Source organism: Gekko japonicus, unplaced genomic scaffold, assembly GCF_001447785.1.
Source record: "Gekko japonicus isolate JY-2015 unplaced genomic scaffold, Gekko_japonicus_V1.1 scaffold2129, whole genome shotgun sequence".
Lineage (NCBI taxonomy): Eukaryota > Metazoa > Chordata > Lepidosauria > Squamata > Gekkonidae > Gekko > Gekko japonicus.
The window spans coordinates 268,802-288,051 of record NW_015176516.1 but is presented as its reverse complement, the minus strand read 5'-3'; the positions used below and the strand labels follow the sequence as shown (position 1 = coordinate 288,051).

The 19,250-nt window shown below is 46.5% G+C and overlaps 1 protein-coding gene across 1 annotated transcript in view; it reads left to right on the top strand.

The window, feature by feature from the left end:
* Window positions 1–19,250, top strand: part of LOC107123997 (obscurin-like) — a 73,710-nt gene that overhangs the window by 25,177 nt on the left and 29,283 nt on the right. Inside the window, exons 6-8 of the mRNA XM_015427371.1 lie at window positions 20–292; window positions 3,574–3,849; window positions 5,938–6,213. Coding sequence (XP_015282857.1) covers window positions 20–292; window positions 3,574–3,849; window positions 5,938–6,213 — 825 coding nt within the window. The remainder of the gene's footprint in view (window positions 1–19; window positions 293–3,573; window positions 3,850–5,937; window positions 6,214–19,250) is intronic.

The window sequence follows — 19,250 nt, the reverse complement described above, 5'->3', positions numbered from 1 at the left end:
CTGGTGTTTCCAATTGCAGAACCGCCTGTTCGTGTTGTGCACTCCAATGTGGATGCCGCTCATGTGTACCAGGTCTCACAACGTGTGGTGCTGGCCTGTGAACTATCCAGCACAGAGGCTCCTGTTCGCTGGTATAAGGATGGTGAGGAGGTAGAGGAGAAGGAGGGCTTCCTGTTGGAGAGCGAGGGACCCCATCGCCGTCTGGTCATAGCTGCTGCTCAGGCTCAGGACACAGGAGAGTTTGTGTGTGAGGCTGGTGGGGATTCCATCTTTTTCAGTGTTACTGTTGCTGGTGAGTGACCCTCTTAGGTCTGGCAGCAGTGGGTAGAATTTGTGCCCAATTAATACTCCCTTCTCCCATGAAGTGTGAATAAAAGGTAAAGGTTCCCTTGCTCAAAAGCCAGTCGAATCCAATTCTAGGGTTGCGGTGCTCATCTCCGTTTAAAAGCTGAAGAGCCAGCGCTGTCCGAAGACGTTTCCGTGGTCATGTGGCCGGCATGACTAAACACCAAGGCACACGGAACGCTGTTACCTTCCCACTGAAGTGGTCCCTATTTATCTACTTGCAATTTCTTGCTTTCGAACTGCTAAGTTGGGAGGAGCTGGAACGAGAGATGGGAGCTCACTCTGTCATGCGGCACACTCGGGTCTCGACCTTCTGAACTACCGACCTTCCACAGCCTGCAGTTCAGCGTCTTAACCACTTGAGCCACCGCAGCTCCTATGTGAATAGGAGTATGAATAGCTGCCTGTTAATGTTTCTCTGAGAGCTTTTTAAAGAAGAGTCCTGCTGGATCAAAGCAATGGTCTGTCTCAAGGGTCCTCAGCTTTTTGGAGCCTACGGGCGGCTTTGGGATTCTGACACGGGTTTGTGGCAGTGGCTGCCAGGGGAGGTGGGGCAAACCACAAAACGAGTGAGGTCACACATCACTCTAGCAGTAACTCTTCAGCATTTCAGGCAGAAGCTGTGTTTAACAGGGTCCCTTTTAAAATGAGCCTATTTTTTAAAAAAAAATATTTCCTTGCATAGACACAGCTTTTCTGCAGACATGCAGTGAAGATCCTCGTGCTGTGGTAGCAGCTGCTGCCAAACCAACTTTTAAAGATCTGCCCAAGCCATCAGGTCACCCGTGGCCAGGGGTTTTTTTGTAGAAAAAGCCCAGCAGGAACTCAGTAGCAGAATAGGCCACACCCAACAGCAGAAACACATTAGCATATTAGGCCACACCCCGAGATAGCAGCTCATTAGCATATTAGGCCACACCCCCACATTACCAGAAGTGTGGTCATCCAGCCACACCCACCTTTTGCTTCTTATTCTATTTACCTTGTTTGTTGTCAAAACCCAGGGCCTTTTTTTGTAGCAGGAACTCCTTTGCATGTTAGGCCACACACCCCGAATGTAGCCAATCCCAATGAGTTTCTGCTGTTGGGTGTGGCCTATTATGCTAATGAGCTCCTGCTGGGTGTGGCCAACTCAGGAGCCAGCCGGAACTCCGTTCCTGTGCGTTCCTGCCCAAAAATAGCCCTGCCCGTGGCCAATCAGAAGCCCTACTGGGCAAAAGCCTCAACACCTGGCCTGGCCCACTTTCCAAAGACAGTTGGTGGGCACCAGGAAAAGTGTTGGCGGGCACCATGGCACCAGCAGGCACCATGCTGGGGGACCCCCAGGTCTATCTAGTCCATCACCCCGTTTCCCACGGTTGCAGGACGGATGCCCCACAAGGCTCACAGCAAGGGGCATGCAGACCAAAGCCCCCCCTCAGTTGCTGCTCCTCACCGAGAGGCATTCAGGGGTTGCCAGCCTCTGAGCATGGGGGTCCTGTTCAGCCATCATGGCTGGTAGCTATTGGTGGACATAGCCTACATTGATTTGAAGCCATTTAAACTAGAGGCTGTGACTCCTTCCCATGGCAGTGAGTTCTACAAGCAAATTATGCACCGTGTGAAAAAAGTACTTTGGCTGCGGTCACACGGAGCATTAGCCACGCTACAGAGACGGAAGATAGGCGGATTTTCCGGGCGTGATCACACCACAACATCTGGGAAGCGTAGAGCTCCTATGGCTTACCTGAGGCTTCCCACTGAAGATGCGATATAAAAAACTAGTACCTCCGAGGCACTAGTTTCCGGAAACCGTGGCGCAAGGGCGGGTGTCCGATCGCGTTCCCGGTAGACTTACGTGGCATCCAGCTCCTGGCTCCGCAGGTTGCGCAACAGCGCCCAACAGCGCATGCGCACAAAGAGCGATTGCTAGTGTGATCGCGCAGCGTGGCTTCTATGCCGCGCTGCAGGATACCTGTCTGGTCGGCATCTCCCCCCTAACCACAGGACCTCGACCTGGACGTTTGCTCGGGCAGCTGCGCGTTAGTTTCCTCCGGGCCAATTAGCCACGCCTCCCCCCTGCGATATCCGGCCCGTGTGACTGGGGCCTTTCTTTGGTTTCTCTAGAATCTACTGGCCATCCATTTAATTGGGCTGTCCTGAGTTCTAATATTTGGGGAGAAAGAAGTACCTGGTTTGAGGCACTTTGGTACCTAGATGTTGTCGTCCTTTCCATTCTGAGTATGCCAAGTATTGTGGATCTGAGTTAGCGTGTCAGAGTCCTCTAGGGAAGGAATGCAGAGCAGACAGGGTTTGTAACCGTCTGAGTGGCAGTCGGGCTCAGAGGCACTTACATCACACCAGGCATTGGATACTGCACAAGGTGAAGCCGTGTCTCTGGCATGGCTTTGCAGCCATGGAAGGAGCTTTTAAGGGACCAAATTTGTTAAACACAAGCACATGTGGAATAGTGTTTCTACTAGAGAAAAGGTTTCTTTGGAGACGCAACACTATGAGTATGCAGGGCTATTTTGGGGCAGGAACGCACAGGAACGGAGTTCCGGCTGGCTCCCAAGTTGGCCACGCCCAGCAGGAACTCATTAGCATAATAGGCCACACCCAACAGCAGAAACTCATTAGGATTGGCTACATTAGGGGTGTGTGGCCTAACATGCAAAGGAGTTCCGGCTACAAAAAGAGGCCCTGGGTTTTGACAGAATAACAAGCGAAAGGTAGGTGTGGCTGGATAACCACAGTTCTGGTAACATGGGGGTGCGGCCTAATGTGCTAATGAGCTGTGCTGTCAGGGGTGTGGCCCAATATGCTAATGAGTTCCTGCTGTTGGGTGTGGCCTATTATGCTAATGAGTTCCTGCTGGGCTTTTTCTACAAAAAGAGCCCTGTTCAGAGTATGTAAGTTTAATCTTTCTGTTTCTCTACTGCAGTCTCTCACCCTGTATGATTTCACACACCCCTTACAAATATGTACATAGAATCTCTGGGTGGGACAAGGTAGTGGGGGGGGGAGATGGTTTGCAGGAGAAAGGGGTGGATGGAAGCGTTAAGTACGTTCTTTTCTGCTGCCACTGAACATCGACCTTCTAGAACCTGCTTTTCCATAGAAACAGCAGTGATTGGGGGTTAAATACACTTCACCCATGTAGCATGAAGTCTGGTCCTCCTGTGATGTAAGGCTGGGCATGTGAATGGATGAGGCCTCTTACACTCCTGTACTGTGTCTGTTTGGCAGAGCCCCCTGTGCGGATTTTACAGCCAGTGGAGCGTTCACTGGAGAGACAAGTGTGTGGGCGTGAGCGCCTGGAGCTGAGCTGTGAGGTGTCCGTGCCTGATGCTCCTGTGCGCTGGTTCAAGGATGGCCTGGAGGTGGATGAAACGCACAACCTCTTGCTGCACACGGAGGGTGCTAAGCACCTCCTTGTCGTCCTGCAGGCAAGTGCTGAAGATGCTGGAGAATACATCTGTGAAACCAAGGACGAGTCTGTCTCCTTCGATGTCAGAGTTTCAGGTAAGCAGCTGGGCCTGGGTCGGCACCTCTGAAATTAAGCCCCAGAGTGAACCCAGCAGTAAGACTAACCCAGAATAGGATATTAAATTCTTAAAATATCAGGCCCAAACCTTGTTCTAAAGTGGCCAATCTGTAAACACTGCTGTTTTTGCTCTAGTCACAGTAGGGCTGCCAAGTGGCAGCGGGGGATCTGCGAGTTTTTACCGGAGCTCTGCCGCGGGGACGGCGACACACGTTGCACCTGCCGTCGCCAGGATGTGACGCTACGCGTTGCCAGAGCGACGCGTAGTGTCACATCCTGGCGACGGCGGGTGCAACGTGTGTCGCCGTCCCCGCGGCAGATCCCCCGCTGCCACTTGGCAGCCCTAAGTCACAGTCTTCAGTAGTCTTCTATTTTGGGTTTGCATATGTTAATACTGGTAGATTTTTGTCAGATGTAGTATATTGTTCCAAGGCCACTTTGATTAAAACATTCCTTTATACATAAATATCTATACAAGATTGGTAATGACAGGGTGTGTTATAACAGACATGGGGCCACAGTCTGTCTGTCTGTCTGTCTGTCTGTCTGTCTGTCTGTCTGTCTCTCTCTCTCTCTCTCTCTCTCTCTCTCTCTCTCTCTCTCACGCAGACGCCTTGTGGTGCGACATCATCTCCCTATCCCTTTCCCTTGCTGGTCGGTTATGAGATACGGGGGTGTGGACATACCATGGCATCCCATCATGCATTGTTTTGTGTTAGACAATATAGGAAAGAGAGTAAAGAGGCCTAGAGTGATGGCAGCTCCATGCCGCTTATAACATTTAGTTTAATCCATGGATTGATCGGGGTGTTACACGATCACCTTTCATGCAGGAAAGGGACTAGTCAACAATGCAAACATATTATGTGTGGAACCACCCTTTCTTTCTGTTAATTTTTTTGTATAATAAAAAGGCTCAAAGCTTAAATGCAAAGAATCTGTGCATGTTATGCAGTTTTGATGGGGATCCATAGTTTGAGGATTGGCCTCCATATTGCTTGCAGTGATCTCGAAATCCCTGTTGACCTAGATCCACAAGGGAAGTAAAATACTACCCTTAATTAGGACCAACCAATGTTCTTAATGCAGTATGCAAGCTTTTGCTAGCCAAAGCCTTGGCTTTGCAGAGTGTTGGAAATGCCAGAGCTTTGCTAAGTATATGCCTAAGGAGCGGAGAACATCCTAGGTGGGGTTGGGGGGAACCAGCATTACACTGTGTCTAAGTGCATCCTTCCATTGCTGCACCTGGGAGAGTTGAGAACCCACTGACGAATATATGCTCTAACCAAATACATAGAAGTAGGTTCTGCACATGTGTTAGGGCAAATGTTTGGACATAAGATTCCAAAGCTGTGATGCTGCAGTGTAAAGAGCTAATTCCATCATTGGGTGGTATATGAATGGAGGTATAGGGAAGAGAGCTTTGCTTTGGATTTAACAATGGAGAGTTACCCTTTGATGTTGCTTCAGTTTCTAGGGCCTGTTTAAACAGGGCTGTCAGTAATTACTGGAAAAGTCAATAGGGTAGAAGGACTGATTCTTTGAACAAACAGCGGGCCAAACTATACCTGACACAGTCACGCATAGTTTTCTTTACTGTGCACATGCTTTCTTTCATTTTAAAACCAATGGGGAGGAGATTTTAATTCTTCATTCTTGGGGGGTCTTTACAACGGAAAGCATCCTGGCTGCTTTCCACCCATGAGGGTTTAAAAAAATACAGCCAAAGAGTGCTTCAAGCACCATAATTTTTTCAGAGTCTGAAAAGAATATGGGAGATGATTGTCTTGGGGACAGAGGAGGGATGGTGTATGGGGTGGGGGACGCTAGTGGCTGCCAGTGGAAGCGTGTTTGCACAAAAATTTCAGCTCCAGTATTAAGCTGGAATGGGGATTAACAAGATGCTGGGAAGAAAATGGATTGCCTGCGTACCTGAGCCCTTTTACCACAGAATAAGGGCAACTGTCACAGATGCTCCCTTCCGATAAAAGATTGTGATATGGGCCAGCAGCAACAATGTTGTCTGTCGCTGCCTCAAACATGGGCTACCTGCCCTCTCCTTTCAGAGTGCCCTGTGAAGATCGTGTGGCCCCGCAGGTCTCCCTCTGTTCAGAAGGTCTCAACGGGGGAGACAGTGACTCTGGCCTGTGTGCTCTCTCATGCGAATGCGCCTGTCCGCTGGGTTAAGGACGGTGTCACGCTAGAGGCCAACAGCGGTCTTGTCCTGGAGGAAGCGGGTACCCAGCGGTGTCTGATCATCCCTGCAGCTGGCCCAGAGCATTCTGGGAAATACATCTGCAACGCTGTTGGTGACAGCATGACCTTCACCATCCAGGTGTCTGGTGAGTGCAGTGCTCAGGGACCTGCAACATCAGGGAAGAAAGCTGAGATCAGAATGTGGGTGGGTGGCAGTTGGGGAAAATCTCAAATAGTGATGCCGGAGTAGATTTAATATGTTGATCCATTCCCAACCCCTTTCACCGGAGGGCCAAGCTCCTTTTACTGCCTGTTGGAAAGAGCTTGAGCAAAGCTGCCCCGAAGCTCCTGAACAAGGAAAGGCTCTAGAGTCACTAAAGCCAGTGCATTAGCTGTGCCCGTGATAACTTACTAAACCCCATAATACAAGCAAAGGTTAAAAAGTGCTATTTCCCAAATAATTAGACATGTTATCTAGCCTCTTGAATAACTTGTATGACATTTGATGCCTGAAAACGAGTGAATGCTTCCTCCCTCTGACCCATCATAGGAGGTGTCTGAGTTGGCTCTAAAAGTTGTAATCTTCTGCCAGTTTGTATATGGCTGCGCTGGATTGCTGGCTCCCTTGCTTGACTAGACATGTGCCTTGGCTATTCCTTATGCTATTGCTAGGGTTTCCATGTTCCCACTACTTTCTCCATGGGTGCATCATTCATTGCCTACCACTAGCTTGTGCTTGTTGCTGTAACCTTCAACTACATTTGCAAGTGTGTAAGTTCCTGCATGGACCATGAACATATTGGGGTTTCTCAGAGACAGCCCTATGATTAGGCAACATTCTACCCCTATAGAGTGGAACGTCATCAGTTATTTATTTATTTATTTCATTATATTTATACCCCGCCCTCCTCGCGAGCGGGCTCAGGGTGGCTTACAACAAGGTACAAAGTACATACAATATAAAATACCGGTAGGTAAAACAGTTAAAATTCAGTTCAATCAGGATGCAAGAATAGAAAGATCCCAACGTCTTGCATACCAGAAGGGGAGGGCCAGGGCCGTAGATAGATGTTACTCGGCCCTCCGGCGGTATCGCTCTATAGTGGAGCGGTGGTGGTAGTGGCAGTGGCGCCTCCTACGCGAAAGCCTGGCTTAAGAGCTCCGTCTTACGGGCCCTGCGGAACTGCAAAAGGTCCCGCAGGGCCCTGATCTCCTCCAGGAGCTCTTTCCATCAGATAGGAGCCGCCACTGAAAAGGCCCTGACCCTTGTTGCCACAAGTCTGGCTTCCTTGGGGCCCGGGGTCACCAGGCGGTGTTGTGACCCCGACCGAAGTGCTCTTTGGGGCATATGTGGGGAAATGCGGTCCCTCAGGTATGTTGGACCCTGCCCATGTAGGGCTTTAAAGGTAAACACCAGCACTTTGAAGCAAATCCGGTATGCTATAGGCAGCCAGTGCAGCACTTTCAGTACAGGTCGGGTGTGCTCCCACCTAGGGGCGCCCACCAACAGCCTGGCCGCAGCATTCTGCACCAGCTGCAGCTTCCGGATTTGCGACAGAGGCAGCCCCATGTAGAGAGTGTTACAGTAGTCTAGCCTCGAGGTGACCGTCGCCTGGATCACTGTGGCTAGGTCGTTGCGGTCGAGGAAAGGAACCAGCTGCTATACCAGCCGAAGATGATAAAAGGCCGATCTGGCAGTGGCTGCCACCTGGGCCTCCATTGTTAAGGTGGGGTCTAGGAGCACTCCCAGACTCCTAACCTCCGAAGTTGGCATCAAAGGTGCCCCGTCGAAGGTCGGAAGCGGGAGCCCCAACCCCGGTCCAGTCCGACTCAAGCACAGGACCTCCGTCTTTGCCGGGTTTAATTTCAGTCTGCTCAGTCTGAGCCACCCAGCCATGGCTTGTAAAGCCCAGTGCAGTTCTTCTGGGTTGGAGTCCGACTGGCCGCCCAACATCAAATAGAGCTGGGTGTCATCTGCATATTGTTGACACCCCAGCCCAAACCTCCGGGCAATCTGGGCGAGGGGGCGCATTTACTTCTTGTGCTGTTTATTTCTTCCATTTCCTGAGGTTTCAGAGATTGCCATTGCTGTAGATGTGTATCAACAACATAGTGGGGATGGGGAGGGAAGATTTGTGTCATGAAGCTAAGCACATGCTCCAGAGGTGAGGCTTTGAGAAGAGTTTTGCTTCACATTCAGAGTTGAAGAAGACATACATGAACTCTTACAAAAGCGTGAACACATCTGTGCTAGGTGTGTTTATCCATACACATGCACACATACACACCCTTCTCTCCATTATCAGGATTCATGTGTAGAACCTGACCAGACAGAAGATGCTTTGATGAATGGGGAAAAGGGACGCTTTTCCTTGTTTTCCTTAGAAGGTTCGTTTGAGAAGGAAGGAAGGAAGGAAGGAAGGAAGGAAGGAAGGAAAGGGACGCTTTTCCTTGTTTTCCTTAGAAGGTTCGTTTGGAAGGAAGGAAGGAAGGAAGGAAGGAAGGAAGGAAGGAACCAATAGGGTTCCCAACTTCCAGGTCGGTCCTGGAGATCTCTCAGAATTATAACTGATCTCCAGACAGCAGGGATGTTTTTGTCTGGGTCTTTGTCTGGTCTGTTGCTCATTGAACAAGGTCTGTCTGCCTGGGGCTGATCGCAGGCTGTGAAGGGGGAGCTCTGGGCCTCTGAACTGTAAGGCTCCTCTTAGGCAGAGGCACGAGCCAGAAGAGGAGCAAGGACTATCTAGTGTTTTGCAGAGAGTGCCACATGTACGACCATCTACCCATTGGGTGGAAAACATGGGTGTGTGCTTGTGGCTCTCAGGCTAGGATTGCTCTTGAGGCTAGGGTTGCTGACCTGGAAAAGCTGAGGCAGAGAGGGAGGTTTGAGGAAGAGACCCTCAGAGACTTACCAGAACAGTCCCATTCCTGTGCTGACAGCTTTTCTGCTGTTGTGGAGAATAAAAATCTTGAGTTCGGAGGGCGTCAGTCTGAGGAGGAGGGATGTGATCACCTTCCTTGGGTGATGGACCAATATCCTCTCAAGGATACCCCTGGGAAGCTGGGGGAGGTGGACTTCTGGTAGTGAGTAATCTGATCATTAGGAATATAGAGATGGGGTCGGTGACAGGTGTTTTGACCACATGGTGACTTGCCTGCCTGGTGTGAAGGTTGTGGACATGACACGCTGTCTAGATAGGTTGATAGACAGTGCTACGAAGGAGTCAGCAGTCATGGTGCACATTGACACCAATGACATTGAGAAATGTAGTCATGTGGTCCTGGAGGAACAAATTAGGTTACTAGGCAGAAAGTGAAAGGCCAGGACCTCAAAGGTAGCATTCTCAGAATTGCTGCCAGTTCCATGCGCAGGGCCAGCTAGACAGGCACAGATCAGGTGTCTCAATGCATGGATGAGAAAATGGTAGTAGGAGGAAGGGTTTAGATTTGTTAGGCACTGGGGAACTTTCTGGGACAAGCTGAACCTGTACAAAAGAGACAGGCTTCATTCGAACCAAAAGGGAACCAGGCTGCTGGGAACTAATATCAAGAAGAAGAAGAGAAAGAGAGATTGGATTAATACCCCACCCTTCACTTGGAGTCTCAGAACAGCTTACAAACTCCTTTCCCTTCCCACAACAGACACCCTGTGAGGTAGGTGGGGCTGAGAGAGCTCTGACAGAAACTGCTCTTTCAAGAACAGTTCTGACAGAACTATGGCTTGCCCGAGGGCATCCAGCAGCTGCAAGTGCAGGAGTGGGGAATCACCCGGTTCTCCCGAATTAGAGGCCGTGCACTTAACCACTACACTGTCAGAGCCAGGGCCGGCTCACTCACTAGGTGAACTAGGCGATTGCCTAGGGCGGGATGGCCCTTAGGGGCATCAAACTGCACCCGGCCCCGTACTCTGGGAGTTTCTTGATTATTTGTGTTTTTTATTCTTCCTAAAATGCATTTATTTTTGAAAATTGGTGGGCGTGGGGGGGGGCATAAGGGATCCTCGCCTAGGGTGCAAAATAAGCTGGAGCCGGCCCTGGTCAGAGCAGCTTTTAAATTAATCCTGGGGGGGGAAGCCAACAGGAGCTGGGGAGCGTTCTGCTTGGGGCAAGTCATTCCAAAGGGATAATTGCGCAAACATTCAAGGTAGTATTGATAGGAGCGTAATAGAACTTGGGAGTGAGGGTATGATGGCGACTGAGGCCCATGTGTGGTGACTAAGGGGCCGAGGTAGGCAAGGGTTACTGGAGAGGGAAACACATTATAGTGTCTATATGTCAATGCTAGAAGTCTCCAAGCCAAGATGGGGGAACTGGAGTGCTTGGTGTTCAATGACAATTTGGATATAGTAGTTATCAGAAACATGGTAGAATGAGTAAAATCTATGGGATTACAGTCATTCCTGGGTATAAGCTGTGTCTTCACCTCCCTTTGCTTGCGCATTGATCCGGCTGACTCGCCTTGTGTCTAGCCTACTCCAGGACAGTGGGGCCTTACAAAAATGAGGAGAATAGTAAAAAGGAAGCTGAAGGGGAAACACAAGAGAGTCAGATCCCTAGAGGATACTTGGAAGCTATTTAAAACCACACTAATTGAAGCCCAAATAGAATGCATCCTACAGTTTAGGAAAGGTACTGCCAAGTGAGGTTATTAACAAGTCAAGGAAGCTATAAAAATTAAAGAGGCTCCTTTTTAAAAATTGAAGGTCTACCCCAATGAATTGAACGTGAGGGTCCACAGGCTCTGGCAAAAGAAATGTAAGTTAATAATTAGGCATGCAAAAAGATTTTTGAGGAGTGGGTTGCTAAAAGCATCGAGAAAAAATATAAACATTTTAAAAAATATATCTGGAGCAGGAAACCAGCCAGAGAAGCAGTGGGCCTTTGGATGACAAAGGAATAAAGGGATTGCTAAAGGAAGATGGCAGAGAAGCTGAATGCATTTTTTTGCTTCTGTGTTCACTGTGGAAAGTGTAGGGCACGTACCCATGCCACAGCCTCTTTTTTCAGGAAGGGACTCTGAAGAAATGAGCCAAATTGAAGTGGCCAGAGATGAAATTCTAGACCTACTGGGGAAATAAAAATCCAATAAGTCTTTGGTCCTGATGGTATACACCCAAGAGTTCTTAAGGAACTCAGATGTGAGATCATTTATCTACATATATATGTAACCTATCACTAAATTCAGCCACTGTACTAGAAAACTGAAGAGTAGCAAATGTGACATCAATTTTTAAAAAGGGATCCAGAGGGGAACCAGGAAATTACAGGCCAGTCAGCCTAACATCTGTCCCAAGCAAATTAGTAGAAACTGCAATCAAAGATAGAATGGTTAAGCACATAGAGGGACAAAGCCCACCGAGGGAAAATCAGCATGGCTTCTGCAAAGAGAAGTCCTGCCTCACCAGCCTTCTGGAGTTAGTGGGAGGCACCTTGTTTACTTCTGCTCTCAATAATGTGGGATTAGTTTACAGGAGACATTAGGGTGCTACAGATTCACCCTCAGGGCAGAAGGCAGCCTTGGTGACTTTGGGGGGCTTTCCAGCCCCTTAAAGTCCTACTGCTCTGAAAAATATTTTTACATTGGCATCACCTGCCTAGTGGGATGTAATGCTGTCCTCAGGAAACTTTTATTTTTGCTAAGCACTGAACCATGAAAAATGTGAAGAGTTTATTCATATATGATGTGGAGGAGGTGAGAAGTATCTATGACAAGGTGCAAAAAAACTGCCACTACTTTGCTTGGAAGACTTGTGCTCTGGTGTGCTAAGTGTGCTGTTTGGCCCATTTTCTTCCATCTTCCCAGTATTATTGGGTTTTTTTCTTACCTGGAGGAAGTGGAACAGCTGTGGCTGCATTGCTAATGCATTTTATTACAATATTTTGAGGTCCAGTTCTACCTTCTGACTAGTGTTTACAAAGTGCAAACATGTTAATTCTAAAGCTGAACAATACCTTTTTCTTAGCACAAATCAAAATATCACAAAACCACATGCAGCTTTCAAGTTCTCTGGGACTCTTCACCAAGCTGAACAGAGTCCCATCCATCCCACCCCCAAAAAAGAAAAAAAGAAAAAGGAAGAGAAAATAACTTGTTTTGAGGCATGGATGCAAAGGCTAAAGTCTGTTGTTGTAGTCTTAGAATGGAAAGTAGGCTGTTCTGCAGACGACTGGATTTAGGGTTGCCAATCCCCAGTTGGGGACAGGGGATCCCCTGGTTTGGAGCCCCTCCCCCCACTTCAGGGCTGTCAGAAAGCAGGGTGGCGGCTGCTGCTCCATTATACCCCAAGGAGAACAGTTCCCATAGTGTGTAATGGAGAATCGATCCGTGGGTATCTAGGGCTCTGGGGAAGCCCTGTTTTTTGAGGTAAAGACACCAAATGGTGTCTCTCCTGAAAAAAACCCCCAAGTTTTAAAAAGATTGGACAAGGGGGTCCAAATCTTTGAGCCCCAAAAGAAGGTGCCCCCATCCTCCATTATTTCCAGTGGAGGGAAAGCATCTAAAAGGAATGTGGTCCCTTTAAATGTGACAGCCAAAACTCCATTTGGAGTTCAATCACATAGTGATATCCAGGGGTTGTTTCGTAGAAAAAGAGCTAGGGGAACTCATTAGCATACCTTATTAGCATATGCCACACACCCTGACATCACCAGAAGTGTGTTATAAGGCCACACCCCCTGACATCACCGGAAGTGTGTCATAAGGCCACACCCGTCTTAGTCTTAAAGGTTAGTCTTAAAGGTGCTATTTGAACTCTTGGACTATTTTGCAGCAACAGACTAACACAGCTAATTCCTCTGAATCTAAACCCACCACTCAGGCTCCACCCCCAAAATCTCCAAGGTATTGCCAACTCAGAGCTGGCGAGCCCCCAACGGTCCCGGCTGCTGCCGGCGGTGGCGGCCTTGCGGCTCCACAACCAAGCCCCATGAGGGCCCAGGCGGAGGGGCCCGGCGGTGGACCTGCAAGGCCAGCGGGAGTGCGAGGAAGCCCCGCCAAGGCCCTCCCTGGCCACAGGCAGTCAGGGGTGGGGAGAGGCGGGGAGGAAGCAACTTACCCTCCCTCTTCTCCTGCCTCCTCCTTGCTGAATGAGGGCCAGAAGCGGGGTGGCCAGAAGCAGGGGGTGGGGCTTCGTTGTGTGCCCCGCTCCTTCGCACCTCACCCAGGGGAACGGCGATCCCCCGCGATCCCTCCCGAATCGACCTCTGGTGATATCACAAAAGTGATGTCACATCCTGGCTCCACTCCCAAAGTCCCCAGATATGTCCTGAGTCAGATCTGGCAGCCCTAACTGGATTACTTTTAATAGCGATGGGTGCAAAACAAGTTTTCAAGTTGCACAGGTTTGCTGGGACAAAGGACATAGCCTAACAATGAGTTCTAGAGAACGTGGAGGTTTCTACACTGTGGTGAGATACAGGTGGTTTTGGGATATTTAATGGGTCCTCCTAAGAAAAGGCCTTACACAACTTTTGTTTTTGGAATCTATCTTGGACCAGCACAACTACTTCAACCTTTGTCTCTTGGGGAAAATACCATATTAATCTCAGTAACTGTGATATGACCAAGGTGGTGAGATCCCCAATCACATAGACTCTTTGAGCGCTTTTGGGATTTTGAGAAAGGGAAATGAATGCTGTTCAGAACCAATATACCCCATCCCCATTCTCCTCACCTGTGAGTAGACTGGATGTGGTGGGTATCAGCTTGTAGCCCCCTCCTTCCTATCATTTGGAAGGAATTCAGCCACCATGCAAATTTACCTGCCCTTCAAACTTCCTGTCAATGGTTTGAGGCACTTACAGGGAGCAGCCTATGTGCATGTGTGAAAGGTTACTCCTTCTCTTCTTCCCTGCCTGCTAACATTCTAGCCCAGTCAAGTGATTGGTCTAGGTGTGGATAAATGGCTAGGCACTTGGGTAAGAACTTTGGTCTGCAATCTTTTAAAAGGAAAAAGTTCTTTATTCAACTAACATATGCCTCAATTCACTAGGAGGAACAAATGCACCAGAAATGATATCAGAACAATAGCACAAAGGGTTACAGGAAACTAAGGAAAGAATCAAAACACGAGGCAACTAAGTTCTACATGTTACTGGTTTTACCTTGACATTCCTTTCAGAGGAATAGGTAGAGGAAAAGCTGGAACTTTGAAACAGAGGTTGGTTGATGTAGATTTCACTCTGTTTCTCTCCGTTTCCCATCCTTGGCTTGTGTGCCTTTTACTGAGCATGCTAACTTTTTGACCAATCCTGAAATGAGGGCTGATTCCCCATGTTTCCTGCCATACTACCTTTACCCAATCATAATATAAGGGTTATAGAACCATCTCTATCAGTGAGGGGTATTGTTGCACATCTGATGGTTTGAGTTGGTCCTGTACTGGTTCTAGTTGTTTTTATGTGGTAGTTGACTGTTTAATTGTGGTAACTGTTGTTAAGATCTGTGCTAGAGGCCACTTGGAAACCTTTTATTAAAGTTTGTTCCTTGCAACAATAAGTTGCACATCCTTGGTCTTTTTGGCCATAACTCAGAACATCAAAAAAGTTATCTGTCTTACCTCTTCGTTGCAGGTAAGCAAGTGGGCAAATGGTTATTGCTCTTCTTCCCATTTGTCTCCATAAATGGAGGAACATCCCCTCTCGGCATGTAACAAGAGGATTTTATGCCACTGGAGTGTGTTTTCCCTGAGACTAGGGCTTCTTGTGTGTTAATCAGGGTATCTGGGGCTCTGGGTATTCTTTTCGTGTCATCAGATGACCAGTTTGGTCTGACATAGCCACCCCTTCCCTCCATATCAAATGGGTGTGATCAAACGCACACATCTGGCTCCTGTGCCCCAGTCATCCCTGTGCTTCTCCTCTTCTTAGAGGCCGCTCCTCTGTCAAGTCAGGGTGTAGTCGGTCCAGCAGCATTGTCAACCTCCAGTTCATCAATAAGTTGGCGGGCTCCTTCCAGTTGTTGTACATAGGGTGATATGTTGCATTAGACAGAAATTTGCCAACCATTGGCTCCACTCACCATTGATGATCCAAGTGAGGGCATCTTTAGCTGTCCTCACCATCCATTCGGCTTGGCTGTTGGTTGACGGATGAAAAGGGGCAGACATGACATGATGGATCAACCCATTTGCCAAGGAATGACTGGAACTCTACAGATGTGAACTGGGCCCCATTGTCCAACATGATGGTGTCCAGTGGAATTTCTTAACCCCCGTTAAAATGGCCAACACCTCCTTGTCGATCTGGGTGTAGTTCCATTTGATGGAAGACAAAGTTCTCGAGTAAAAGGCAATTGGGGCCTCATGGCCATCCAGTAGACAATGACTCAAAACTGTTCTGATGCCATATGGCGACCCGTTGCATGCCAGGATTAAGGGTTTCTGCTTGTCGAAATGCACCAGTATGCTAATGACAGCAGCCATTTGATGGCATGGTGATGGGCCCAGTGCCACACAGCCTGCTCGTCCAGTAAACAGTGTAGGGGTTCCACTATGGCTGCTTTATGTGGTAGGAAGAAGGGGTAAAAATTCAAAAAGCCCGGGAACACCTGTAGTTCCTGCTTCAACTATGGCGGTGGCATATCACAGCTGATAGGAGTCTCCCACCAAGGACTTCCTGGTTTCAGCGTGACGCAGACAGTAGGCTCTTGAGAATCTCTCCCATGAAGCTGCTGGATCAACTGCTCTTTTAGTGGAGTTCGGGCTACCGAAGAGGAGCTTAGTGCAGGGGACTCGATCTGGACCCCTCCGTGAGTGGCGACGAGTGGGTGAGGGTCCAGATCGTCCTGATGCAGGAGCTGCTTGAGGGCGTCCATGATAGCTATGGATGCGAAGTCATGACTGCCTGGGCGAGGGGGGAGAAGCAGGAACATCACCTAAACTGCTGAAGAAGATTTACACCGTTGAGTACACTTGTTTGCAACAACATCAGAGACTCCCTACAGAGTAAGCCCCTTTAGACTTGGAGCTATAAAGACGGAGGGGTGAAGACCCCCCCCTTTTTTAAACCGGCAAGCAAAAGAAAGGAAAAAGAGCTAAACTCTGCTATGGGCTAACTGAGTAGAAAGTTGGAATTTAAAAGCCTTCATCTGGATGACATTATTCTCCTTTTGTCTTCTATGAATTAAATGGATTATTATATTTTTACTTTTCTTTTATGGATAAAGCTCTACCTCTTGGATCTGTCACTACTTCTCTGGATTTACAGTTAAATCTATTTTTAAAGACCCTACTATGGATTATAACAGTTTGTTGGATAACCTTATATTTTTCATTTTCTCATTTTCAGGGAGTGTTTATTTTTTTCTTTCCCCTGGATCTATCTTTCCTTTATGTGGATTTACAAAAGGTTTCCCTAACTGTTTTTTCCTAGTATTTCTAATTCATATCTAGTGGATTACAGTATAAGCACTTATTCTGGATTTTTTCTGAAAGACAAGAGAGAAAGGAACTTGAAAACACCTTGGAATTGACTCCTCTTTCTTCAACCCCCACCTTTCCAAAATATAACTATAAATCCAGCAGTGTTTGGTTTTGTCTCTGTGTAAGCGATTACATTTAGGTTTTGTACCAAGACTATTTGTAAATGGTTGATAATTCTCTCTGAGATGCTGGGAAAGGTTTTTGGTTCTGTAGCTATCTTTGAAAGGATATTGGGTACCCAGTGTACTATATACAATTGATAATTTCCTTTGATCTACATTGTGTGACTATAACAAGAATTGTTATACAAATATAACAACTGTTTAGCTTTATAGGTGTTTATTGGAAAAGGGACTGAGGCACGTCTAACATGGCTAGTGGTTTGGACCAAAAAAAGACATTTCAGGGCACATCCCCTGTAGTAGCTAAATCTGTTGTTTCCAGCTTGGGACAAGTGTCATTAAAAGACTTGCAATAAATAATTCAGGACTCCATGGCCACAATGGTTAAAGCTGAAATTACATCAGCAGTGCAATCAGCTGTTTCAGCTGCTGTGGAACCAATACAGACTAAATTAGATTCTTTAATACAGAAAATGGAATCCCAATTTGAAGAAGTGCAAAACCAACTTAAATAAAATAAACAAGAAATCCTGGATCTAACTAAAGCAGAGAAGATGGAACTGAAGTTACAATCAGTGAATTTCAAACAGAATTCTATGGAAGAGGATCTTATTAGGCTAGAATTGAACAAAGCTATATTTTAAGGTTTCAAAATATTCCAGAAAATAAAGATGAAAATATAAAGGCTGTTATAGCACAGATTTTGGCCAAATATATGGGTGCAGATAATGAAGAGGAGGTACACAATGAGATTGATGTGGTCTTCAGAATGAACTCAGCATATGCCAAAAGAAATAATTTCCTGAGAGAAGTACACATAAGATTTCACAAAAGAGGTCTCAGAGGTGAAATCCTTAAATCTGCAAATGTAACTCCCCTACAAGTTGAAGGTACAGTGATAAAAATCTTGAAAGAAATCCCATGGAGAGTAAGAGAGAAAAGAAAAGAATATATGGACTTCACATCTACCTTGAGAAAAAATGAAATTGCATATAGACAGCTTTTTCCGGAATGTGTACTTTTCACCTTTAAAGGGAAAAGATACAGAATTAACTCAAAATTTAAGGCAGAAGACTTTACCAAAACTTACAAAGATGAATTGGAAATGGAGGAGGAAGAACAAGGGACAACAGAAGAAGAAGACCAAGATGTACAAGGAGCAACAGGGACAGCTAGAAAACCTAAAGCTACTAGGAAGACGGCAAAACTGCCACCATCCCAAATAGTCACAAGATTCCAATACAAAAATAAAGATGACACAGACACAAAACCTCAAGATGCATAGAAGAAGAATGAAGATAATTTCAATTTCAATAAATGTCGATGGTTTAAATGGTTTAAATGCACCCCAAAAAAGAAGACTGATATTCCAGCAATTGTAAAAGATGAAATTGGATATTATATGCTTACAAGAGACCCATATAAAACAGTCAGACCAGAAATTCTTGGAAATTAAAGGATTTGGAAAGGTTTCCATCTCCTCTGACAAGGATAAGAAAAAAAGAGGTATAGTTACATATGTGAAAGAATATCTCCATCCTGAAATGCTTTATAGTTCTAAAGATGTTAGAATCCTGATTTCAAATACAAAGACAAGGTAAAATAACCTCGATTGTGAACATATATGCACCAAACCAGCAACAAGAAATTTTTTATAAATCCTTGCAACAACTGATTTCGAGCCAAAACTTTGATGAGATTTGTTTGATTGGAGATTATAATGCAGTATTTGATGGACTTTAAGACAGAAAAACAACAACTGGAAAACAAAAAAAGGCAATGAATTGCCAAATTCCTTTTTACAACTGGCAGAAGAATATAACCTGGTAGATGCCTGGAAAGTGAGAAATCTGAATAAAAAAGATTTTACATTCTATTCAGTGAGACATAAGTTCTGGTCAAGAATTGATATGTCTTGGATATCATCAACAATTCTAAATGGCATTATACAAGTGGAAATACTCCCAGCAACCTTTGCAGATCATAATCCAATTATATTTCTATTCCAACACATTAAAAAAAAAAAGCAGACAGACTTTAAATACGTTTCTTTTGAAGAATGAGAAATTTGTAACAGAGACTAAAAAAGAATTAACAAAATATTCAGGAAGGATTCTAACAGCTCTTATCACCAACCATAGTGAAATAATAATGGTTGGTGATAAGAGCTGTTAGAAGCCTTCCTGAATGTTTGGATACCTTAGTGGTGAATTAGACTGTGAAAGGACCACTGGAAATTGAAGTTTGATAAAGATTGTTCTCGAAACGAACGGCAAAACTCGAGAAGTTCGTCCCGTTCTGTACATCTTGTCGACACTCTGGTGTCTGGATGATGTCCACCTGTTGAAATACAAGAATTATAAACAACATGGAAATTGGATTTCAGCATTAATTTCTTTGTGTGAACTTATGCAGCATTTCACTTTGTATTGATGTTATATGTATTGCTGTGCCCTTAGTTTCTGTTCCTACTCATGAGCAGTGGTGGGGCCTGGTTCCCTTTTGCTCTGCACACCGGGCGATATGTCCCCAACACTTACAGGAGCAGCATTGTGTGCCCTTAAAATGGCACAACTGTCTATGTGCTGCCCCCTGCAACTCAGACACATCTTCATAGGTGTTTGCTCATCTCCTTGCTTCC